This window comes from Nomia melanderi, chromosome 5 (genome assembly GCF_051020985.1).
Source record: "Nomia melanderi isolate GNS246 chromosome 5, iyNomMela1, whole genome shotgun sequence".
NCBI classification, from domain to species: domain Eukaryota; kingdom Metazoa; phylum Arthropoda; class Insecta; order Hymenoptera; family Halictidae; genus Nomia; species Nomia melanderi.
The window spans coordinates 12,577,190-12,603,380 of NC_135003.1; the positions used below are offsets into that span (position 1 = coordinate 12,577,190).

Consider the following 26,191-nt stretch of genomic DNA (forward strand, 5'->3'; position numbering starts at 1 on the left):
ATACATATCATCTGATAGTAAATAATTATGAATATAATTATATTATATTATATCGTAATTCCGATAATTAATTAATTAATTTATATATTTTTGTTTTTTTTTTGAAAAATTATAATTGTGACAATTAAAAAAGAAAGCAAAAATGTAACAACTATATTAACATTTCTTAAACACCTGATACAACACGTGTCAATAGTATTAAATTTATTACAAAATAAGCTATTGTTTATTAATATATAACAAGGAAACAAAATTTTATATTAGCTTAAAATATTTAACTAAACTTTCTATTTTATTAAAAATAAAGCATTATTATATAATTAATCATATTCTGTATTTTCAACATGACGATTCATAGACTGTAACCTATGTTTCCTAGAATTTATTCTTTTTAGCATATATGCTAGTCTTTGCTGTTTCAATTTTCTTCTAGGAACATGTTCCAGTGCTTTAGACCAACTATTTGTATGTCTCAGATCTAGTAATATTGAAAGAACTTGATTTAGAGGTAGAGTTTTTCCAGATCCACTTCCCCATTCAACTTTTTCACTTAAAGGAAGTCTGTACACTTGAACGTGGGCTTGTTTAGCTGATAATAGTGAAAGTGGTTTGCTAGTACCCTGAAAAATTCATATTAATAAATATAAAATATTATTCTGCAAGAGATTGTTCATATCATACACTAATATTATAGAAATATTAGTTATATTTTTAATGTATAAGTGATTAAATGTTTTACCTTGTCTACTATTGCACCAATTATGTATACCTTGGTAGGATCAAACTTCTGTAAAGTATGCTTAGCATTTGGTGTAAGATACACTATGTCTTGTGGGTTAAACAAGTCTAAGTACGACTTTTCAGTAACGTGTAATGGAAAATCATCTTCGTACAATGTTGGTATTCCTTTATGAACAAATTGCATTGTAAAACTTTCCTTGTTTACATTGCAAAAATATAAATTAAAAGGTTCAGGGTGGAATCGATTTAATGAAAATGACATTATTAATTGCTTTCCACAATTCTGGGCTTCAACTGTTGTCATATGTTCATCATAACCAAGATCGAACACTATTTTTGCTTCATCAAATAACATGGCATTAAGTAACCTTTTATGGTAGAAACTATTCATTGCAGTTCGACTTATACGTAAGAATAATGCATTACGATTTAATCCATAGATCCTATGATTTACATTTTCTTCTTCCTTCTTCTTAATTGATAAATATCTTTGCGTTGATACATAATTTTTTAATTCTTTCTTCTTTTCCTCATTTAGTTTTGACATTTCAGTTTTCCATCGATACATAAGACATTTTCTAAACAATTATAAGAAAAAATACATTTGTATAATGAGTTGTTCATTACGAGAAATTTGTAATGTAAAATTTAACGGAGTACAACCTTCTTTGTGCTTTAGTAGATGCTGAAATTAACTTTATCCAGTCCAGTTCAGTTATCTCACTCGGCACTGCACCATGTGTATGTTGAAGCTGCTCTAACTCTAGTTTCAATTTATTATATATCTTTAACTTGTTAGGATCTTTAAGAAGTTGCTGTAATTTCTCTTTATTCTTTTCTTTATAATAGTTGGTCACTTCTTTAGAACTGGGTGATCCTGAGTAAGGTCGTACTATTGATATATTACAGTTGTTATAACATGTTGGTTTCAAATATGCAAATACTGAGTTGATGATTTTATATTGAATCGAATAAATCATACTATTGATATTACACTTTCTCATAATAGTGATACATCGAACTGCGTTATACATTTTAAAAAATCCAATAGTTTCCACAAAACTATTTAATTAACCTATGTTCATGTGGAATAATAGATTTATACAGATACAAATTTTTATCTTTTCTTAAAATATAAATATTGTGTACATACAGTTCTAAGTGCTATTACTATAAACGTAATTTTTAAAAAGATTCACTGCTTTTTGGAAATCAATTCTCAATACATATGACATTGTATTCAATGAAAATAGTTGAAAAACTCCAATGTAATGAAGAATGTTAGTACCGTTAAGTGCTGGAAAGCTGGTACTCATGATATCATAGGACATAACCTCACGCTATTTGTTGTGCTATTTGATTGGTGTGCGTAAGTGCCTTAGTGAATCATATAACCAGAACTGAATCTAACCAATCAAACGAGAGTATTAGCTTCCCAGCACTTGACGGTACATGAATATACTTTTAGAATTCTGCAACATAAAGGATAATGTTATAGAAGTATTATTTTTGTATCTAGGAATATTTTGTGCAGAAGTAAAATTTATGTTGAAATAATTTATGTTTTCAGTTGCCGCACGACACCTTTATCGTTCTTCTAGAGATACCTCTACCTTGCTATATATACTGATTAGAATAGTCTATTCTCATATCTCTTAGGGTGTATTGTGTGTTATGTAAAAAAAAGTAGTGGAATGAGATTTTATACAGTATTTAAAAATGTTATAGTTTTTTAAGTGTTCTCTAAGTTTTATAATTATGAATAGATTTTTAAATATCGATTGGTAAGTATTAATTAGTTTATTCTATATATAGTTTAACTCAAATTATCTTTTTAATACGAGTTTGCAGTTGATGCTTGGATAATAAATAACTTTCTTTTATATGTGTTATTGTTGCTTGCTTTTTCTTTCCAAGATACACACGAAAATATTTTATCATTATATATTTAATATTACGCATTTTCTAAGGGTTTGGGTTAAATAAGTTAAATTAAGATTAACTTTGAGTTGTATTTATTTAGTAATAAATGAGATAATTATAACTTATAATTGTAAAATTTAATAGTAATGGATGGCCAGCTACCTTATGGTCACATAATTAAATGATTTATAAAATGGATATCATTATATTATTTTTTATTTTCAACTAATACATATTGTTTTTTGGTTCATAACATTTTATTTATTAGGAATCCTCCATTGGAAGATCTGATAGACAATACTTTTATCAACGAAGAAAGATTAGAGAATGAAAGTGTTATGTATAGAATTATGACTGGAAATTTTACTGATCCATTTAAAAATATCGAAGATGATTATAAAGAAATTAAAGGTAAATTCATGGAAGATATAGATGTAGAATTAAACGAACAAGATAAAAATGAGAATGATGAAAACAGTGGAAATGAAAAAGAAGTTGAAATCAAAGAAACAAAAACAAAAAAGCAATATGTTCCTGGTATTATGAAATCAACCTTTAAGTTTCCTAGAATGTCTAAATTAAATAAAGAAGAACAAGCAATGTGTTTAAGAGTTTTATTAAGATTTTCAGAATCAGATAAACCAAAAATAACTCAAGCAGAAAGAGAAGAACTAATAAAATATATGGTAAACATAATTTTGTAATCAATATTACATCAAGAATTGTTAAATTATATTTCATATTATAATTTTTCTACAAATTTTTACATAAACATTACTGCAAATTACAATTCAATCAATATTAAGAATTATAATATTTATATGTATATATATATGCGAATTTTTCTGTTGTTTTTATAGGAATTACAAAAAATAATATCTCAGGAGCAAGATGAATTTTTAGAATTCGCAAAAAGCAAGTGGCATGAAAGATCATTGTCACTTATGTGTAAAGATTACATAAATTTCTGTTGGAAATTGAAGATGCAATACATTCATAAACTTCCTAGGTATTATGCTGAAGTAACAAACGTACCATTTGTAGCAGATAAAAATGTTGAAATAAAATTTATTTCTGTTTGTTTACAAATGGTGAATATTATATTTAAAAATATTAAAATATTTTAAAAGGTTACCACATTACAAAGTTAATTTTACATAGGGGAATTTCTTATACAATTATTTGACTTCGAATAATAAATTTTAATAAATAAATTTATTTGAAGATATATTGTAAGAAATGATTTAGAAAATATATTTTTTCTAAGAAAATAATAACGTTAAAAATTAAAAATACAATTTAAGTAGAATGAATTATCTTTCTCTAGATATTTTGTTTTATTTATTTGTTGAATTTAATATAAATTTTTGTTATATAGGGTCAGCTGTCAGAAATTGCATTACCAACTCTTATGAAACCAAAGTATTTACGTGTAAATTCTTATCAACTAAAACAGAGGTTCCCTCATACAAGCTATGATTGTGATAAATCATTAATTTCTAGTAAATTATCAGTAAGTGAAGATATAAATTGTCAAAAATTGGCTGAAAGTAATGATGTGGATATAGTGATTTCATCCAGTGGTCTTAACTGTTTAGTGAATAATATCGGACCCAGTTATTCGAATTCATGGATTTTACCAGTAGTTATAAAAAAGCATAATGATAGAAATGTTATCTATATAGATAAACCAGGGCCACCACCAACAAACACAATACCTGCAAAAAATAACTGGGTATATAAGTATATTCTTAAATATTGTCTTATTCGAGCAGAAGAACGTACTTTACAGAGGTAAAATAATGGATCGTTCACTACAAATCACTTATATTTTATAATATTCTAAGAGTGATGTTAAATATGTTTCTATAGTGAAAGGTGCGATGATAATATATTTGATGATGTAACTTCTAAAGAACTTATCAAACTGGAAGAAGAATATGATGGTGCTTTATCGCACACTAGTTATGATTCACATTTAAATGTGATAGAAAAAGACAAGGATATCGAAAAATGTATAGATCAAGAAGATATAAAAATTGAACCAAATACTTCTGAATATGAAAATTTAAGTAGTGAACTATCTTCGTATAAAATTGCAAACTCTGATATTTCCAATTCTACAAGCACTGAAAGTAAGAACATTTAAAATTATTTTATTTTTAAAAAGATATAAATCTATAAATTAAGTATTGAATTAAAAATGTAAAGACTAGAGAGTAATGAATTCTATAAATTAGGTGAGAAAGCTAATAGTGCAACGACTGTGAAAGACAATGTATCATATAAACTGTTTTCCATTGGACCACAATCTTCAGAACAAAATGAATTAATGAAAAACGTTATTAAAGAGTATAAAATATTAGTTAGAACAAAAACAGATGGATTTCAGGTTTGTAAAGTGTAGGGAGAAACACCTATAAGTATAATATACAAATATAGTTTGTCATGTTTGTAGATTTTACCAAACAACATGCAAAAATTATTAATATTAGCACCAAAATTGGAATATCAAGCTGACTTGGGTGCTGAAGCTGTAACATTAGAAGAGGCATTAAAACAATGGATATCTTTAATATTTAGACCGCATACATTTCTTGCAAGAGGTAAATAATTTACAATATATTAACATACATATATCAAACACAAAGCATATTTTGATGGAGTAAAATATATTAAGAACAGTATTATGAAACAGGTTCATATATTCTATTTCTATATTTTAGTTCGAATATCTGCAACAAAGTCAGAAGTATTACAAATAGAACAACGCACAGCGATGTCTATAAATAATGAAATCAAACGCCTCTATAACATAAAAGTTGAAGATTCTTTAACAGTTTTACACAATGTTATTCAGTCATTTTCCAATTTATCTCCAGGACGTTATATTATGAGGCACACTATAAGACACGGGGCGTTTGCAATTATTTATAAAGAAGTTGAAAGCCCTGGGTAAATATACGTGATAAAATACGCTGATATAATAATTTAACTGGAAATAGCTACTAATATCGCTTTTATTTATTTAATTCTTATTTATAGGAAAAATACGTTTGATTTACATACAGTTTACACTGAACAGTGCCATACTTTAGCTAATCCTCCTTGGATCCCATTGGATAAAATAGTACCCACTCCAATGCTTAAGTGTTTTGAGAGAATGCCGGCTATGTTTTATCCATTAATTGGAAAAGGAACTCAATATAATAAAAAATATACAAAGACAAATCAAGTTAAAACAGGTATTTATGCTTTTTATATATCTGTTTTTAATAATAATTTTTTATTCTTACTGTTTTTCTTCTTTTAGAAACTGTACGAAGAAGTTTAAGAACTAAAAAAAAAAAAAAGACTGATTAGTAATTATTTTCAAATGTAACTCATTTAAAAAAGTATTCAATTTCTAATTTTATTTATTGTTGAATAATATTATGTCTCATTATATTAAAAGTACAATACTGCTGATTCTGAAATAATTGTATAAAATTTGTGATAATAAATATAATAATTTTTTTTAATGTACCAGTTCTACAGGAAGCAATTTATTAAGAGGAAAATTTTATATATAAATATTAAAAATAGGATCATTTAACATTTTATTCATCGAACGCTTTTACTATGAAAATCATCGTTTTCTTTGAATTCTTGTGTCCTTTAGAATGAACTGTTATATTTAAGTTTTTGTACTATAAAATAGGTTTCTTTTCATTCCAAATTCAAGACACTAACGTTTACAGTATTTTTATTTTCTTATAAATTTCACAACAATTTATATAAATATAATATCCATATTGAAAAATACATTAAAACATTAAATTTAAAAAATAGTATATAACAGTGCGATTTTGTAAAACATTTCATCAAAAATAAATTTAATTCATTACAAAACGCAGATCATAGAACAGATCATATAATCATTATCTTCCATAGTTATATATTTTAGTAATGCACTTAATGTTAGTAATTGAAGCAATATGTTATTCCATATTTTAGAAAAGATACTTGTCATACAATTGTATCATAAATATTCAGATTTTATACTTCCATCTTAAACAGTTTATTCGGACTATGTAGAAACTAATGAAAGAAGAGCTTTTTTGTAATCGCCAGATGTATCATCCTGAAAAATCAAATATTTATATAAAAATACATTCATAAAATACTATTACATAAAGCGCTTCAGTGTTTCTTATAGGATCAGTAACAATATTTTATAGTTACAAGCAATAAAAATCATAACATTATAATAAATACATACAGCAATCCAACTTTCCAATGATTTTCCATATCGTTCTTCAAAAGCTTTTTTAATATCACCCAAATCAATTTCACTTCGGGAAACAATAATGCGAATCAGTGATCGGTCTTTTGTACCTATGCCACGCATACTAGCATGTAATCGTTCAGCAAAGAAACCTACTTTTGATTTGACACATTTTACTGTAATATAAACAATAATAGATTTCATTAGAAAAATATTCCTGAAAAAGTGTATAATAACTAAAAAGTCCAAAACTCTCCTATACAATTTTTTTCCATCTTCAATAACAACTAAATTATAGTCCAGTTCAATTATTAGATTCATCTTCTATATACATTTACAATAAAATTTTGCAATAATAATTAAAAGTGTAATATAAATATATATAATTGCATTCTAACTAATGTGAATTTTCCTGACAGTGACTAGTGTTAAAAGGAGAATAGTTACCTATTCCAAGGAGACCTTTTTCAAGATTTCCAGAAAATTCTTTTTTAATAGCAACTTCTATGTCATGTCCAGATATTTTCTCGTATTCAATAAAAGTTTGTCTTAACTGTTGGTAACTACGAGATACTAAAATAGCATTAAATTGAGATTCATCTGTTCCCCACTGTTTTTCACCTAAAATATACATAAACAATAAATAAATTATTTGTCTAATTTAAATAAACAATACACATGTATGATTTATATAATTTACTCTGTTTTATTTATTATATTTACTTATCATTTAAAGATTTTACTCATTAATGTTAATTTAATGTATATTAAATATGACTAGCAAATATGGACACTTTTGGCATCATTTAAATTATAAATACTATTAAGGCAAAACTTAAAAATTATGGAAATATAATCAGTGTCCTATTATTTTATAAACATACCAGCTTCGTAAAGTGCTTGTGCATCAGCCATGGCCTGAGCTTGATCTATACCCTGATTTTCATCTCTATTTGCTTGAACAAGTGAAACCAGCAATCTTTTAAAATGTCCTGAAGTATCTCCTTTTAAATCGCTTTCAAGAGTTTTACTATATACTGTAAAATTAAATAATGTTAATAAATTCAATGTGTAAAATATTAAATAATGTACTTAAATCTTGAAAATTATAAGAAAATTCATTGCAATATTAGTTAATGAACTTACAGTTTTCATAGAATGCTGCAATTGTGCGAATACCATAATTACTTAAAGTGCATAAAATTTCTACAATGGTTTCCTCATCAGTTCCCAATCCACTAACCGCATCATGCAATTCTTTAGCATAATAATGAGGTAATGGTGTCATAAGAGCAACTATGACGTATTCTAATTTTCCTGTAAGTTCACTTTTTAAATCACTAATCAAATCTTTTCCATACAATGTTTTATATGCTTCAGCAATTTCTAAACGCTGTACAATGCCTCTTCTTGTGAGCACATCGATAATGGTTTTCTCATCAGTACCGAAACCTTTCATTGCTTTACGCAACAATGCTGCATCTGCATTTGCGTCAAATGGATCAGCAGGATATACTGTAGGTGTACACTGTTAGAACAGAATATTTTATATTATTAAAAAATTATGGAACATTCTAATTGCTATAACAAAAGATTAATATTGCTATTTTTAAATAAAAGAGGAAATGAATAAAAATATTTTATTTTTTAAATTGATTTGTTTAACCGAAACAGTATTATAAATACGATTGCTCGGTGCCGAAAATAATTTTATGGGTTTTTAGTTACATAGAAAAAGTTGTATTCAAATTCCAAGCCTTAATAACAATATACTTACTTTAAAAGGATAATATTGTTGTTGTGACATTATTATTTATCGGCAACCTAAAATTATTAAAATATTGATTAATCGATCGATCGTTTAAGACTAACGATAAATTTTCAAATCTATCTTTTACTACTACATTACTTAATCTTAATTTTTATGATACTTCTAATTATTTATAAAAAGATATACTTACAACGAATGAAACAAAAATTTTTGCAATGAATGTATTTTCGTTAAACTATGATATTACAGTTCCTATACGTGTGACAATCGGTTGGTCAGTAGCAGGACGCACCCACTTCCCCACCACGTCAGCTATAGTTGTGCGATACTTATGGACTATAGACGGGAATGAGTAATCGTTAAAAAAGAAAAGATCACACTGCATCAATGATAGTTTCGTAATATTAACAACATAGTATATCTAAATGTAAACTCAATGACTCACTTACTTATTATCATAACTTCAAAATTTAAAGAATATTATTTGCCATTAAATAAGTAGTTTTATAATTTAGTCTATGTCATATATTTGTATCATTAATTTAAATTATGTCAATAATAGTATCTATATATTTTTTCCATTTGCAAAGACGCTTTTATTTTCTGTAATAAGTGATTTCACAACACTCGATTTAAATATTTTTAACATATATGTTATGTAGCTTTTGTTTCCCGAAACTTCTATTTTCAATGTTTAAACAATAACTAATACATTTTTAATAATTGAAGCATTAAAATAGTATAAAATGTTAAAATATTCAAGTATTCAACTATTAAAGTCATAAAATAACAAAATATATTACAATTTCAGGAAAATAAAAAATGCAGTAGAATTCTGTATACAATACAACTAAATTGTATAAGAGTCTACACATTTTTTGAAGTGTTATTTTAAGAAATAATAAAAATGATTTTGTTTCTTTCATATCACAATTAAACACATTGTAGAAGTATAAAAGTACAAAACAAGGTAAGTACTTATGCATGTAGGCATATACGTATATGTAATTGTATTTAAATGTGTTTGTATATGTTTGTAAACCGATTTTGACATTTACATATATGAGTAATATACTAAATATAGAATATTTTTAAGCTCGAACATAAAAACATTTTAATATTAACATTATAATATATTAATAATGTAATGTTAATATTATTATATGGTAGCAATATAATATTAAAAACTTATATGAGAAAGTGCATTAAATAGTAGCAGTAGTAGGGATCTTGTAAATAAGTATATATATGTCGTACTATATGAGATATATAGTATGTATGTATAGTGTAGTGTATTTAAGCTCCTAACTACTAGATTAATATTCTGTTAAAAACAAATTAATTTGTTATAAATCTTGTTATAAGATAATTCACAGATTTGAAACATGTATTTTACATAGTGTAAGTGATATGATTTAAGCGAACAATTCCTTAAACCGGTTTTCAGAAACCACATAACCTATATAATAAAGCACATCATATTAAATGTAGGAAATATAATCAATGTGTATAAATATCAATTGAAACTTTATATTGCGTGTAAATATGGAGTAGAAATATTAGGAAGAAAATTGATAGAATAGTTTTTCAAAAAGAAAAGAGTGATAAGAAGGCTGATAAAAAAATATGTTAGAAGAAAGTCAAAGTGGAAAGATAATATGTTTTGGAAAGGTACTGTAACGAAGACAATGAAAAAGCATACAAACAAATAATAATTAATGAGTTTAAGATGAGAAACATAAAGTAAAACTAATTTTAAAAAAAACAATCAATATAGTTATCGAAATTCAGATTAAAGATAGTAGAAAAAGAACGATAATATATAAGAAGATAACGGAATAAAAATGGATACTGGTAAAGAAAATGGATAATGAAAATTTAAAATATATGTAGAATATAAATGACCAGGTGAAATTTCCAAAGAAGGTAAAAAAGACTTATAGTTTATAGAAATTGGATATTATGATGAAGAATGAAATTTTTTTTAAATTAGCCTTAGAATGTATTTCCTTTAATCCTGAAGTTTTGTTCATATATTCAGTTAACTGTTATACATAAGTTATTACAGAAAAATGATATTAAAGAATTAATGTCCATTTGTCTGAAATCTGTAGTTTTTAAATTGATATAAGAAACTATTTTTGTTTGCTCACCATGTGGTATTCAGTAATGTATGTGTATTCTGTAAAAGCTCTGTTAACTACATTGTGAAAAATTATTTTTTAAATAACATGACATTCCTAAAAACCTTTATGAACTTGATCTTAATTATGAAATTAAATTTTATACTTATATTGCTTACTGTATTACTTGCAAAAGTTGTACAATTTGTTTTATAATCAATAATGATTATTAGTTTAATTTTCTTATTCTCCTTCTTTTTCCCACCTTTTAAGTGAAACATGTTGATAGCATAAATAAAAATGGAATGAATATTTATTATAATCAGCTTGTTCAATCATTATGTAATTTATTATATAATTAAAGCCACATTATAATAAAACTCCAAACTAATTTGTAATACACATGTGATTTTTAAATACCTAGTATTAAGATAAATTTTTATAAATTGATACATGACTGAAACAGAATTGAATTGAAACAGATAAAGTAGTGCCTCCTTAAATTAACTGGAGGGAAAACTACAATTCTCAACTCATTAGAAATCTACATAATTAATTATAAATTATTAGGTTCAATTTAATTGAATACACATTTTGAGTTTCAAATTTTTACTTTAAATTGCTCCGTTTTTACGTATACAATTTCGTTTTATGGAGTTAATAATTTCGGAATATGAACATTACGTTATATGTAATGAAAAAATTGCTATACCCTTTCTCAACTGTTAATTAGTGTTTCAAAATTAGCGTGTGTTTTAAAAATGGATACCAGTCACTATGTTGCAAACTAATTTTGCTTCTGTAACACGAAAAACTTTATTCCACATTCGTGACTTGATTTTCACGTCTCACCACATTTGCTCACCGTCCAATTAACATATTGGCGACCGGTGACGTGAATTCACGTCTATTCAAATACAATAACTTTCGAAATATTTTATTCATCTGCTCTGTTCCATTTGCGACTTATTTAATGGAAACTCCTTCGTTTCAAACAACAGACCGTTACAAGACTAATATTTCCAAACAAATTTTCTAATTTTTGTCCTCGTTTTAATGTCAGAAATTTGCAGTAATTAGCTCATTAAGATTTTCTTTATTTTCACTAATACTCAATGAATATTAGAAAAGCGAAAAATCTGGTCGTGAATTCGTTAAAATAATATATTGATTATAAATTATCTTGTCCAAAAAAAAAAAAGAAAGATGAATTTTCACGCTGAATCGTTTTTGTTTTTCTTCATTACGTTACTAGTCGCGGAACATACTGTGCGGGTAAATATTGTTTGTTCAAGCAAGTTCAATAATGCATGCACATGAATTCACGAGTCAATGATCAGTGTTTGCGTGGAGTGAAGTTACGGAGCCGGTGTTTATCGGGTGACTTTCATTCATCGAGGCAGTCACGAATAAACTGCGGCTGCAGCCGGAACGCGTGTTAAACACCTATTGTTTCCTTAGTCGTTCTGTGCAGATACGAATGTAAAAACACATCAGAATGTGCGCAGTGAAGAGAACCAGCATTTTCGAGCGATACAATTGAACTCTGAATTCCAAAACAGCACAAGTCCTCTTTCTAACGTTATCTATACGAGTTATCAGTTTAACTGTCCTTAACTTACTCAGACCTATTTAACCCTTTGCACTTAAGAGATGACTCACTCGCCACTTGATTCGACACAGAAAAACTATAAAGTTGAATATTTAATATTTCAGATCGCATTGTTACGTGAAATATTGAAATAAAACGCCTTCGTTGCTTAATTTATCTATGAATTATCGTTAAATTAGTTTCAAACAATATCGCCTATATCTCGTCAAAAGGTGTTGAATATTTCCAGATCGAATTGCCTTTCTCTAATTTCCTTATAGAAACGCTAGAGGTGCATCTATTAAGATTTCGATTTAAAGAATCATTTGTTATTCCAATATTTGTAAAGGGAATTAGGATCGAGTCATGTTCTAGCGTTAAAAATGTACACGTAACGCGGATGAATCAACAAAATAGATAACGAACGAATGAACGAAGAAGCATTGACTTTCTCGAAATGTTGACTGGTTCACTTGTATCGTTTCGGAATTGATGGCTTCAATCGTTGAGCTGCATTGTGGCCGTTATTGTGTGTCCATGAAAGTTAGCGCAGCTAAACAGTTTCGTTGGTTTTACGGGAAAAATGTTTCGATTGCTTCCTCGTGGAAGAATTTCGTTCCGTTCGCTATTTTGTTCCACGAGAGTGTGCAGCTTGATGAACTTTCATTTCTTCAACGGACGATTAAGAATCAAGTTGATTAACGATCTTTAATTATAACGTAAGTGTCACTTTCTCTGGACTTCCGTTAATCTTTCGAAACGATGAGTACGACGAAATCGATTTAACCAGTTGTGTTACGATTTCTTTCATACTATGCTTAATGAAACTACATTATCGTCGATAACTTATTGGAGGAAAGAAGGAGTTTCAAGCAAGAAATGCTTTATCCACGTTTACTCCAAATATTCCGTTCAATTTGTATTCAGAGAAAGTAAATAACATTTAGGTTTGGCAAATTCTGTTTAAAATTTTCGTCGCGAGTCTGGCACTTGTATTGTAGGGCAAAGGGTTAACGTGGAGAATGACTGTTGCAATACAACATTTCGAATTTCAATATAACACTTCCGTCTTCATCGTTTTCGAACTTTTAACCCTTTGCGGGCGAATGTCGACGTTTCGGGAGATGAAACTTTCGTATTTGAAAGACTAAGTCGCGAACAAATCGTCTAATTAATCGAAACAGCAAGGGATCAGCGTGTAGCTTCCTTTTTTATATTCATTAAGCAATTGATAGGTAATTCAGCTTCACCTGCTGAAGCTTTTGTATACTGTATTCGAAGTATTCGTATTTTGTATTCGAAGAATCTTCGTCCTCGAAGGGCCAATATTTGTTCAACGACGGTACGGAAAGGTATATGTACCTTACGTCTTGTAAATTCGTATTTATAACTAATATTTCTCGTTAATCGTCGTATCGGCGATACACTTCAAAACAAGCTCTTCTGCGCACACATTGTAAAGTCGGTCTCTTGATTGCCGAGTTCAAAAGAACTTCAAACGTCTCGCAAAGATACGAAGTTCGGGATTAGTTTGAAGTGATATAGCGACAATACTATATCTCGTTCGCGTTCACCGCAGGATATCGTTATCTAGAAAAGATCGTTATCTAATCTCGCACGAATATAATACGTATCGGCCTCCTAATATAGTAATTGTTCGTATCAAGTGGTGTTAAATTGTAAGCAACTTACGGAGAACGAGGCTACGAATCTGTGAATTCAAGGCTTCTCTTTATGCAAATAGAACGTGGATTGAGCCCCGGACCGATCAAACTGTTAAATTAACATTTGATACATCTTCTTAAAGTTCCATAGTTGTGTTTTACATTCATTTCTCCGACCTCATTGACGGTTATACTTAACACTTAAACCAAAAAGAATCATAGAATCTACGACAAGAATGTGGAAACTTGCTGTGACAGGTTTTCGACTTTGTATTTTATAAAAATTTATAAATCCTAGGATTCCTGACTTCTCAACAAACATTCTTCCTCATACTTATAAAAATACATGCTTCATAATGCAAGAAAGAAATCACTTCCTTTTATCCCGCGAATGGATTAAGAAAAGAACCGTATAATTCTTGAGAATAATTTCTCGGAATATAAACTTTTTAGCAAGCTTCTGATTTCCAATATCAGTTTACACCGTACAATGTCGTAGCATATATAAATTTAAGGTCGAAAGATGTAAGAAAGTTAATCTATAATCTACCGAGGTAGGCCCTATGACCTCTGAGTCTGCGATAATCTACGGTTTATCGGTAAGACTAACGATTCCCGATTTCTCCTTCTCAACCCTTAATAGCATTAGATTGTTGTAACTCTCCCGAAGTTGCATTTACGAGAATGCATCCGGTACTCCACTTTGGAACAATGAACTGATCCTCTTAGCTGATGATCTTCGCTCGGTCATTCGAACTCTAACGTTACCTAGGTCAGTGCGCGGTTATCAATTGTGACTTCTAATTTCATTATCGACGCATGTGTATCTGTCTGTAGAGTGACAGTAATGGTGTTCGATATGCTAAACCCTTTGGCGTATTATTTACTTCCGTTATTAGCCTCGCGTAACGTTTTACTATCGACAGTTTGGAAGAAACGGAAACGAACTGTCCATTCGAGTAACTGCGAATTTACTTTGAACACAGTAAACTGATAATAGCAAAATAGTTTTTCGCTTTGATCCATGGACAATGAACAATATTGATTTTTACTGAATTGATTTAGGAATCTTCACGAGTCTCAGTGCTCGTTGTATAGTAAAAATGGTACAATGGCGTCGAGGCAGCGCGAATTACTATAATTGCTCATTTTCGTCTATTAATTGGTTGTATTAGCTTCTTACGTGTATATTTTATTTTCGAAATTGAAATTACATTTTCCAAATTAAATAGATTATTCGATTCACAGTAATCTTCTTGAGTCTCGGCGTCCAGTATCTGTTCTAATATTTTCGAAGCAGCTCCCCCGAGGTGCTTTCAATCGATGAAGCGAAGGAAAACTTCACAGGAAGGTAAATCAGGTGATGCAGGGCGTGGCCTAACTGCATTTGTCTGAGTAAAAGGAGACACGAAAGGAACGCGTGTTCGATCAGTTTTTTAAATAGAAAATGGCATGACGCCGGTGTTAAAACAGATGCCGGAGACCGATTGCGAGGGACACGCGGACCTGGCGTTAGAACGTGCGTGCTTCGATTGTATAACGATTGATAATTACAGTTTCAGGGGATGCATAATCATCTATAAGACCCCTTCGTCACGTTGGAACTTGCGTCACGTTCTTTTTAGTTTCTTCTGCTTAGTAACTAGAGAAAACGCGACGAAGGAACTACATTAGAACTTCAATTATCTGATTTAATTGGGTGATTAACAATGTAGATAAGCGAGGGCCCGAAAAGCAATGTTTACAAAATTTAATCGTACATATCTCGAGGTATAATCTAAAAAGCTGAATCATCGAGTTCCTGAACAACCAACACCCTAAACGACCTAGATCTCGAAAAATAATAACTTATTAATAGAGTCTACCGTGTATGCTCCGAATGAACGATTTTCGAAGACAGAAGTAGAAAGCAGAAATTTCACTATTAAACTTGATTCCTGAACCATGATCAACGCAACTCCTTTAATAATTAATTACTAATCTACCAGAAAAACGGAGAAAAATTCTAGCCTCATTCTGCATCCACGTTCCCTATGAAGCACAGAGAGAGAGAGAGAGAGCTATCATTAACACTAGAACTACCAAGTAGTTAAATTGTCTTTTTAAAATTGTTCTGTAGAAACTTCAACAGTGCAATCATCGAGACTTCGGTTGGTTTGCAATTCAGTTTGCGTATTGCTGAACCAGTTTCTCTAGTACTTTTTCAGAGAAGCATCTGTCATCTGTTGTATAACTGGAAAAAATGAAACCACGGGTCATTTTGACCCATCCGGTAGTTCCAGTGTTAAATTCTGCTCGGAATCGTCATCAGGAGTTTCAGACGGACGCTACGAGGCAAAGGGTTAAGATTGCCGCGTTGTTCCTCGTCGTTTGACAGTGTGCCCGAGAAACTTTTACTTTTCAGCGGTAGAACTGTAAACAATTCTACGTTTGTCTGTGTAGGCATGCGCGTCTAATGCTTATCCAGACTTGCTACGTATCTTATCATATGTCCAATCCCGCCTGGTTTTGTAGCAGACACGCTATGTTTGCAGTTTACCGCCGGCATCTAGACGGAAAGAAAGAAAACGGAGACGCTGCTCCCTTGTGATTTCCGAAAGACGTCTCCGACATTGAAGGACGGCAGCAGTTAGCGAAGATGTTGCGCGCGGAGGCGGACAAAGGTTGGGCCTGGATGATCGTCCTCGCCGTGACCATCATCAACGTAAGTCGCAACGAGCGGAAGCGACGAAACCGTCGGTCGCTTTCGTACGAATTTAAAAGTGTCTCTTCTCCGCTGACACGCGCGCGCCGCGGCGCATGCTTGTCGCTCTAATTACGATAACTTTGTAAAACACCAGTCATCGGTGATTCGCTTGGTGACGTTCTTGCCATTAGCTTAATATTGGTTTCATCTCGCGCGTTATACTTGTCTCGACGATTTCCCGATATCGTTGTATCGTTGCAGATCTGAATTCTGTTGTAACGATAATCCTCTTCATCTGAAAAAAAGCAATCATCTGTGATTCACTCGGCGGCGTTTTTGCCGTTAGCTTGATACTGGTTTCATCTCACGCGTTATACTTATCTCGACGGTTTCTTGATAATATCACATTGTCACAGACCCGAATTCTACGTAACAATAATCCTAACTTCATCTACAGAAGCAAAAGCTTTGTTAACGAGCATAGATAATCGATATTTCATTGAAATTTTTATAAACTGTAGGTATACCTCTGTCGTTCGACTGTTGAACCGGAAGTTTCGATTACCGTTCGCTCGAGATAGTTTGATGTTTTTACAATTTTATCGTAGCTGCCTTGTGGAGTAGCACTGATAATTGTATATGACAGTGGAAGCACAAAGTGTGGGAAAATATGCATAATCACGTTTATGCTAAATGCCTGCTCGATGCGTTCACGCTGCGTATTCTCCGTTTTATCTATCTAAGCGTAGGCAGCATAATGCAGGGTAATTGAATGCGATCGAATCATTTACAAAGGTTCTTTTGTTTCTTTTCGCTAGTTTTAGAAGACACGGTTTTATCGAAATTTTCCAAGTATTAGGCACCGGGGAAAGTTCGTACGAATTTTCTAGCTAGCATAGATTTTAATCGGCATTTCGCCGGTTTAATGAATGAAATTGGTATTAGCTGCAAGTTGTGGTTATGGTGTTAGTATCAAATAAAATGCGATTATTTTACAAAATCTTCTGTGACATTATCGAAGTAAACGAGTCACTGGAAAATTGTTTTTGACATTGTCGAAAGGAACGAGGTGTTGAATTTTTTTTGACGTTATCGAAAGGAACAGAGATACCGAAGACACTCGTGTCAGAAGAGCCATATTGTAATACTTTACATGAGTATCTAATCATTAGGTGTACAGATGTATCTATTATCTCCATGCGTTCGAAAGCGATAAATGTAATATACATGCAATTCTTATATCTGTATACGCGAATCACACGATAAAAGAGGTCAATAATCTATTAACTACGTTTACTTAAGGAAAGCAGTAACAATGTAGATACGATGCTCCAGTGAGATTTACTAAATCGAATCACGGAGCAATGAAACGGCTTAATCATCTGAGATACATCGCATGGAAAATATGTAAATGATGGAATAATTACTGAGATCCTGTTTCAAAATCACGAACATGTTTCCTCGAGCAACGATAAATCAAGCGTGAAAACTGAGACTAAGCAAAGTAGATCGACATCGTACAAGGAAAAGTAGCAATATATTCAACGGAGCTCTTGAAGTATTTCATTAAACATTTTAATGAGGTTCTGTCTCAGAGATACATATATTTACAATTCTGATGTCTTTATCTGCCTACAATAGATATTTTAAAGCATTCTACTGAATATGCATTTCCTTTTCAATTTCCTCAGCTGTCTTCGTGGCATAAACATGGTTAATTATAGAAAAAAAAAGATTAGTATTTGTCGATGTTCTGATACGGACGATTCGCGACTGAGATCACTTTTGACTGATCTTATAAAGGATATTTCCTGTGATTTAGAGTTGTTAAGCCACTCATAGAGCACGTAATTACTTTAGCTCGTATTTACAACGACAGAAAAGGGGGGAGAACTGTGAGCATTGACATAGTGAGTCAGCTAAATTATACTGCCGCCTTTTAATCAGTTCATTCGGTTAATGTACTTGAAAACTAACTCGACGCTTCTGCTTAAGTGGATTATCTGAACTATCATGGGGCTTGCAAGTGTTATTGAAATCTACCCCGCGCTGAACATCAATTCGTCCTGCACATTTAACGCGTCTGTATTTGCTGTAAAGATAAATAGACACCATCAGCATGTATCACCATTGTGGGTGTAAAAGAAATTGTTATTTCCGTTTGCATTCGAATTTAAATGGTATTTAACAATAATTATTAAGCAATAAGCTAATTATATTAATAATTCAGTAATATTCTAATTTACTAGTATTGATTTATTAACCGGCAAATCATATTAACAATGTTAATAATTTTTTGGATAAACTTTGTTCTAAGAGAGAAAATGAAATCCGAAGTTTACGTTCAGAGCTTTTCTGACACAGTCCAGAATCCCTTGACAGAATCAATTAATATTAATGTATAATATTTTTCAACGATTATTAATACATTTAAGAAACATGTTTCCCATAGTTCTGTAAACAATGTAATATTACAAATATTCGAATTCTTTAATTATTAGTTTAACTTTTCCAATACGTACCAGCGATGTCTTCTAAAATTTCTTTTTCAAATCCGAGATATTCGTAGTTTAAGTATTCACGATCTTTCAGGAGATACTTTGTTGTTCGAAAAAATACAGGATCTCGTGTAAATGTGTTTTAAACGGAACATTGTTGCAGATGTCGACATTACCAATACAGCAATGTTTCGGTCTCATCTTCACGGAACGTTTCCTTTCGCTCGGTATTGCTGCCACACAAACATCGTTAATCCTTCATTTAAATGGGACAATCACGTGCAGCCTAGGTTTGATAAGCGGGCCAATGATGAGAAGATTCACGTTTCGAAAGGTCGCCTTCGTCGGCAGTTTGACGATCGCGGCTGGCATCTGTATGACAGCGTTCGCCGTTTCTGTTCCTTCCATTATCATGACTTACTGTATTGTCGTGGGTGAGTAATTTATGTCAACGTATTATTTCATTCAGAACTGCGATTCATTAAAGTATTTCAACACTAGAACTACCAACCACTTAAACTGACTCCTTCAAATTTCTTTAGAAAACTATTTTAGTATTTATTAACACATTGTGCACCGGTAACGAGAAATCTCGTTTTTATACAAAGACACTTAGCTATGCAACTTCGCTAATTACCACAGCATTGAGAAAAATATAAAATTTAATTCGAATTGATTATCTATTTAAAATATATTACATAACAATATGATATATGAGTTTTTCTATGTACAGTGATATAAGTTGTACAATTCAGTTTTCTGAAATTAGCCGGTACGCAACGTGTTAAGATTTCAATTAGTTTGTGTTTCAGAGTAAGTATTACCGAATCAGGTTTCCTTAAGAATTTCTAAAAGAAACATCTGTCCCTTTTCGGTAATTGTAAAAGGAATTAGAATCTAGTAGTTCTATTGTTTTCAATTTTTCAATTTATTATTCAATTAACGAATGTATTTTCCAGTTGTTCATACTGAGTCGTCTTTGTAATGGGTTTTCGCGGAATTTGATCGTGTAATAATTTGCAGGTGTCGGTTACGGAATCATGTTTCCAGCGACCACTTTAGCAATGAACACGTATTTCCGGAAGAAACGAAACATGGCGATGGGATGCTCGGTGACCCTCACCGGTCTTGGTCCCATCTTAATGCCCCTTTTGATCACGAAGTTGCTGGAGAATTATGCCACCACCGGGACGCTCATAATCATATCCGGTATTGCGATGCATGCGTTAATTGGAGCATCGTTGTTGAAACCATTTAAAGAAACGGAAGTAAGTCACAAGAATGTTAGGGTGCGAGTGTTATTAAGGAGACACTGAACGCGACGTGAAATGTATATTCTATGTAAACAAGGGCTTTGATAATATTGTATAAGATCGTCAGCAGTAATGCTCTTTTTAAATTATTGCTAGATAATATTTATATAGGATTTTATTTTTGAAAGTATAAACTTCTATTATTACTTCATTTAAATAGAAAATACGGTTGACATTGGAGACATTAAAAACATGATCTCGAAAAAGAAATTCAGAGCTACAGCTGTAAAATTTGAAATATATTCTAATTATAATTGAAGGATGAATATTAACGTTGATCAACAGATGTTGTTATCTTAACTTTTGCATATTGATGTGACGAAGTTTACAATTTCCGTTCTACGAATGTAATTAACATACGTTGTAGATTTTATCATTGCAGTTTCGTGTCTTCTTAATATATCTACTTATCGCAGGGGAAAGCAATGATTGACGTTCACCGTCAGATTTCATTTCAATTAGATGTCATGTATTGCGAAGGACAATGACATCATGGAATCTTCCGTAGAATGCAACGACACTGGCATTATGAAAGGGTCTGAAGAATTAAATCTCGGGGACAAGACTGACGATAACGATGTCGAGAGCAAACGTCAACTTTTGTGTAAAGTCCAGAATTCTGAAACGAAAACGCCGAAGGAACTGTCCACGTCAGATTCTACTACCGTGGACAAAACGGGAAAGAAAAAGAAGTTCCTGTCAACACTTTCCGAGCATTTGGATCTCGATATGTTGAAGGATAGTCGCTACGTTGCAGTCATATTGGGTATTATTTTTATCTTCAAAAATTTCAATATTTGTGTAAAAGTTTTATCATAAAATATCTCATCCCATCGTTAAAAATTTCCTTTACGTTACATTGCTAATAATATTTCTATCAAACATAAAATTCTTTTTTTAATATTAATACACATTGTGTATATAAATATACAATAGTTGCCAGCTTCAAATCCTTCAAAGAAAACTTTGTATTCTATGTTTTTTATTATTATATTGTACTCCGTATTCTATGTATTATATTCATTTTATTGTTGCAATTTGTTCAATTGTGCTGCGAATGATATTTCTTGTGTAACAGGAATGGGAATATCCCTGGTCGCCGAAACAAACTTCAACGCATTAATACCATTCATCCTCGCTGAACTATCGGGACTCCAAAGGTCCTCGATCGCAACGGTGATGTCGATTCAGGCTGCTTCAGATATTATGGGACGTCTTTGTGTTCCACTGTTGGCACAAAAGGCTGGTTGGACGTCAAGGAATCTTTATGTCTTGTCCTTGATAGGGTCCACTATTGGAAGGACTAGTAAGTATAATATTTATTAGTCGATGATTTTGTTGACTGATTAGTTGTTTTTAAACATTGATTTTTAGAACAATAATTGAAATATTAATTAAATCTTTAAGGTAGTATATGCGTTAAAAATTTTCTTAATTATTTTAGTAGAGTATAGTTTATTTGTTCCTGTTTATATTCATTACAAATTAATCATGCATTTACTTGAATTGATACTTATTAGAATAAACATCATTGGTTTCAGTATTATCGATTTGGGGAAGCAGTTACACTGTCGTCATTTGTGTTGCGCTGATCATTGGCGTTGCAAAAGGGACGAAAGCTGTTTTCCAGGCATTGATAATCCCTGACTACGTTCCACTTAAAAGACTGGCGGGTGCCTCAGGCATGCAAATGGTTTGCAATGGCATATTGTCAATTGCTGTAGGCCCAATCATAGGTAACTGAATATTTCATTCGCAATGTTTATTCAAGTTTAAGTTCAGTTTTAAATGTAATTTTAATCACCTTGTATGAAAATTGTATTATACGGTTGAATTTTGTGGAGAACAATGGGATTAATTTAGAAAAATAAGAAAATGGAATGTGTAAAAAAAGATTGTTAATCTATTGATACAAATTAATTTGATCAAACTCCGTATCAAAAGTTAAAAGTGCAGGTGTATAATTATATAATTAATGAATTGATCATTAATTATTAATATGATGTTTGCTCCTTTTATGTTCAAGGTGTGGTCCACGATACAACAAACAGTTACATAGCCGCTCTTCATTTCACCTCGTTTTTAAGTCTTTCTTGTGTCCTGTTGTGGTACGCAGGAGGACTCTGGAGGTTAAAGAACGACACAGTGGATCATCCTGAAAAAGACACAGTGAAACAATTGCCGGAAGAAGCGTACGAATCTAGCACGTAAGCTATTGTTATGTAGTTTAATTGATAAACATTTTTTTTATCAAAATTTGTATGACTCGAGTAAGGTGTAAATTCTGTAGCTGAGGGCCAGAACAATTCAAATTCGCTTTCAATATTAATTGTTATTTTTCTATAGAGCTAAACAAAGAATAGAAAATTCAACGTTGTGCTTCAGGTACAGGATTTATATTACCATGTTCTTATTTACAATGTAATAGATTTCTGTTATTCTGTTTAGAAAAATAAGAAATAGTTACACGGTATATATATTTAAATTCTCAAAAAGTGAACTTGGATCGGTTTGGCCTTCAGGTACAGAGTTCTACTTTTATTTTTATTTTTTTCCTTCTCGCTATGTCTCGACAGTGTAACGAATGAATTGCCACGAGATTTGTTCAAGTTGCTAAATCTTGTTATTCCTCTGTATATAATTTTGCAACGAATGAACTTAAATGGGCGTGGTCAAATGTATTCCAATGTCTTCATGGTATCTATTCAAATTCGACGGGTTTCATGTGAAACCGAGCCCTTTAATACTCGGACCGTTGCTCACCGTTAATTGGGACCATTGCCTGTTACTTATTCATGTTTTATGTTATTACTTGAATAACATAAGTTCAATATTTTATTACAGATCTGTTCACAAGGATTCAAAGGAACCAAAGAAATTAAAATGATATAAATAATGTAAGAATATAACACTCTACTTTACTGCATTATAACTGGGTTAAAAACAGCTTTTAGCTGCACCTTGACTTTTGAACTAACAACGTAAATTCATTTCAGTTCTAGTTCTTGATTCTCTGGTTTGACTGTACATCGTTTTGAATAATAAAGATATGTACATAACAATAATAATTTATCAGTCTAATACTGTATGGTATATTTTTATTTATCATAATATTTTCTTTTATTTCATCTGGTATTTGTAAAGATTAATACAGTCATTGGATAATATTCTACGAGTTCACAGTTATGCACTTAACTCATCTGCACATATTTAATTAACTATGCATTTAATTCGTTTTTTTTTCGTTGAATTCGTTTATTCATGTTTGTGTTTTCTTTGAATCTTCTACCAAATAGGATGTTATTTGATATAAATGTTCATTATTTTTTTATATACCAATACACAGGTTGTCCCAACTAAACGAAAGCTTTGAAACATTCCTTCGGAGACGTCGCTTTGTGTATTTATAATTTAAATAATAAGTTTACATACGTAAATAATAATAAGTTAATTTGTTACTTTGACAAATTTTTCAAACGATCGCTAAAATTTGTTGTGTTTCCATTATTTCATGTAGCATTATTTTTCTGGGTGTTTTAATAGTTTTATCGTATCTTATTATATTCCGACGTATCTGTTTTAATTGTCCGAAATTTACTGTTATATAAGACTGAATAAATGTCCTGTGATATTTTTTTAATTTTCTTAATAAAATATCCTAGTCTGTTGGACTCCAATGACTTCACCTACAAATATTTATACTTGTATACCTACACATTGATAATAAAATTATTCTATTTCCTCTAATGTCACGGAGTTCAAGTAATATCCTGTTAGAATTTTAGATTTCGGGAGAACTGTAATTATAGATGTTCTTTCTTATCCTCTCCGAATTTATTACGTATGGAAAGATGAATTAACAACGAGGCAAGCTCTACGTTTATTATGAGCATTGAAACAAAATAACTTTTTATTTCATTCTCGTGACGCGTATCAGCACGGTAACGGAAGAATATAAGTTTACTTTAAACGCGGTGTCTTTGCACAAGCGTGCGATACTGCAGTGAAAGAGTCTGCAGTGACAGTGGTTTCGAGGTCAGTAGAACACACAGAAGGTTTCGTTATAATCCGTAATCACCATTTACGATCGTGCCTGCAATTTTTTTTTTTTGTTAATAAAACAAGGTTTACCTCGGTTTTTTTTTTAATTATAATTCTTATACCTCAACGCAATTTCCAACGAAAATATATAATTCGGTTTATTTATTATTTTAACGTATAGGCTTAAGGAAATTAAGCCATTCTCCTATTTTTCTTGGAAAACTTTTGTTATAATTTGTATAACACTTGTTACAACTTTTATTCCCATTACTCTTTGATTTCGTTGAATATCGTTTCTAACAAACACGTTTCAATACAGCCATCATGTTTATAGTGTGTGTTTCGAATGAAGATCAATGAGTTCACCGATTTAGTTCGATTGAGTTCAGCTTTGCCATTTAACGGTGGTTAGGTCTGATTGGTCTCACTGCTAGGTGATCATCCTTAAAGTTTCATTTTGCATGTTACACCGATTATTTACTGAAAATATCTGTTACAGTTTCTCATGAATATTCTAAAAAACATCGATAAACAATCGACGCATTAATGTACTACGCATCTAGTCGTCGTCAATGAAGCCACGTCTCTTGCTCCCCAACAAATGCAATTCCCACAATCACTATCGTCCGCAAGAACAATTAAACCTTATATTTCAATCCTCACCACAACCATTTCCAAAAATACCCAACTTTCTAAAAACCAGCTCCCTCCCACATCCTCGTTTCCTCAGTTATTGCCCTAGGCACACCTCGAACGTAACGAAACTACTACACAAGAAACAATTAAACCTAATTCCAACTCATACCATTACCATTCCCAAAAATACCCAACGATCTCCCTAAAAACTGCAATTCCCACAATCACTATCGTCCACGAGAACAATTGAACCTTACATTTCAACTCTCGCCACAAGCGTTTCCAAAAATACCCAACTTTCTAAAAACCAGCTCCCTCCCACATCCTCATTTCCCCAGTTATTGCCCTAGGCACACCTCGAACGTAACGAAACTACTACACAACGATCGACAATTGAACCTAATTCCCTCGACGATCGCTGCGATCTCAAAAACTCGTCCTCCTAAAAACCGAATCGTCCCTGATGTCTCCCCTCGACCCTCAATCTTGTTCACTCGACCCTGTCCACGCCTGTTTGTCACAGGAGTTCATCCCGCCTCGAGTTGATCGGGTAACATCGCTATTTCCGGAGATACACAGCGATTCGGGCAGATGCGTACGAGCCGCGGTGCGAGGCTACCTTTCTCCTAATTGACCAAGGAAGAAATCCGTTGCGCGGGCCGCGCGCGGAGCGTGGGCCCTTGCTACGTCACTGAAGGGGCCCCCGTGACACACATCAATGGTCCTAAACGTAACGGTACCGGCGAACAGTGACCTACTCTCCTGCGTGCGTCGCTCTCTCTCCCCCCATCCGTTCCTCGATCTCCGTCTCGCTTTCTCTTGATTCTCGGTCAAGCGAGCGTCGAACGCGCGCCGCTCGACGCGAAGGACTTCCCTGGGCCCCCCCCCCCCCGCCAGGGTACTTTTACCCGACGCCAGGCCGGGGCCCGTTCGCCAA

General features: G+C 31.7%; 4 protein-coding genes across 14 annotated transcripts; 2 read left to right on the top strand and 2 right to left on the bottom strand.

Moving 5' to 3' along the window:
* Window positions 1-178: 178 nt before the first annotated feature.
* On the bottom strand, window positions 179-2,050 carry rswl (tRNA methyltransferase roswell). Of its 2 annotated transcripts, XM_031971907.2 has the most exons (4): window positions 1,895-2,050; window positions 1,405-1,816; window positions 740-1,319; window positions 179-620 (listed from the first exon to the last, which is right to left on the bottom strand). In XM_031971907.2, exons 2-4 carry the CDS (start codon window positions 1,773-1,775, stop codon window positions 321-323), a joined length of 1,251 nt encoding a protein of 416 aa, XP_031827767.1. In that variant the 5' UTR covers window positions 1,776-1,816; window positions 1,895-2,050; the 3' UTR covers window positions 179-320. The 2 variants fall into 2 exon arrangements, with proteins under 2 accessions (XP_031827767.1, XP_031827758.1); XM_031971898.2 differs by having other exon boundaries at window positions 1,405-2,035.
* A 213-nt stretch (window positions 2,051-2,263) lies between these two features.
* Window positions 2,264-6,189, top strand: LOC116425111 (uncharacterized). Its single transcript, XM_076367894.1, has 10 exons — window positions 2,264-2,525; window positions 2,933-3,350; window positions 3,525-3,755; window positions 4,043-4,458; window positions 4,537-4,799; window positions 4,905-5,056; window positions 5,123-5,270; window positions 5,391-5,619; window positions 5,710-5,909; window positions 5,978-6,189. The coding sequence occupies exons 1-10, from the start codon at window positions 2,500-2,502 to the stop codon at window positions 6,025-6,027; spliced, it is 2,133 nt and encodes a 710-aa protein (XP_076224009.1). The 5' UTR covers window positions 2,264-2,499; the 3' UTR covers window positions 6,028-6,189.
* Window positions 6,190-6,392: 203 nt separating this feature from the next.
* On the bottom strand, window positions 6,393-9,038 carry LOC116424915 (annexin B9). Its single transcript, XM_031971922.2, has 7 exons — window positions 8,893-9,038; window positions 8,709-8,755; window positions 8,078-8,459; window positions 7,816-7,968; window positions 7,379-7,552; window positions 6,926-7,107; window positions 6,393-6,787 (listed from the first exon to the last, which is right to left on the bottom strand). Exons 2-7 carry the CDS (start codon window positions 8,736-8,738, stop codon window positions 6,734-6,736), a joined length of 975 nt encoding a protein of 324 aa, XP_031827782.1. The 5' UTR covers window positions 8,739-8,755; window positions 8,893-9,038; the 3' UTR covers window positions 6,393-6,733.
* A 76-nt stretch (window positions 9,039-9,114) lies between these two features.
* Window positions 9,115-24,209, top strand: LOC116424862 (monocarboxylate transporter 9-like). Of its 10 annotated transcripts, none has more exons than XM_031971857.2 (10): window positions 9,115-9,129; window positions 9,651-9,672; window positions 16,615-16,784; window positions 19,428-19,698; window positions 20,288-20,532; window positions 21,040-21,343; window positions 21,656-21,883; window positions 22,119-22,313; window positions 22,604-22,784; window positions 23,422-24,205. In XM_031971857.2, exons 3-10 carry the CDS (start codon window positions 16,719-16,721, stop codon window positions 23,462-23,464), a joined length of 1,533 nt encoding a protein of 510 aa, XP_031827717.1. In that variant the 5' UTR covers window positions 9,115-9,129; window positions 9,651-9,672; window positions 16,615-16,718; the 3' UTR covers window positions 23,465-24,205. The 10 variants fall into 10 exon arrangements, with proteins under 10 accessions (XP_031827717.1, XP_076224012.1, XP_031827694.1 ...); XM_031971834.2 differs by lacking the exons at window positions 9,115-9,129; window positions 9,651-9,672 and adding exons at window positions 12,157-12,307; window positions 12,961-13,135; XM_076367896.1 differs by lacking the exons at window positions 9,115-9,129; window positions 9,651-9,672 and adding exons at window positions 12,174-12,392; window positions 12,698-13,135.
* Window positions 24,210-26,191: the final 1,982 nt, after the last annotated feature.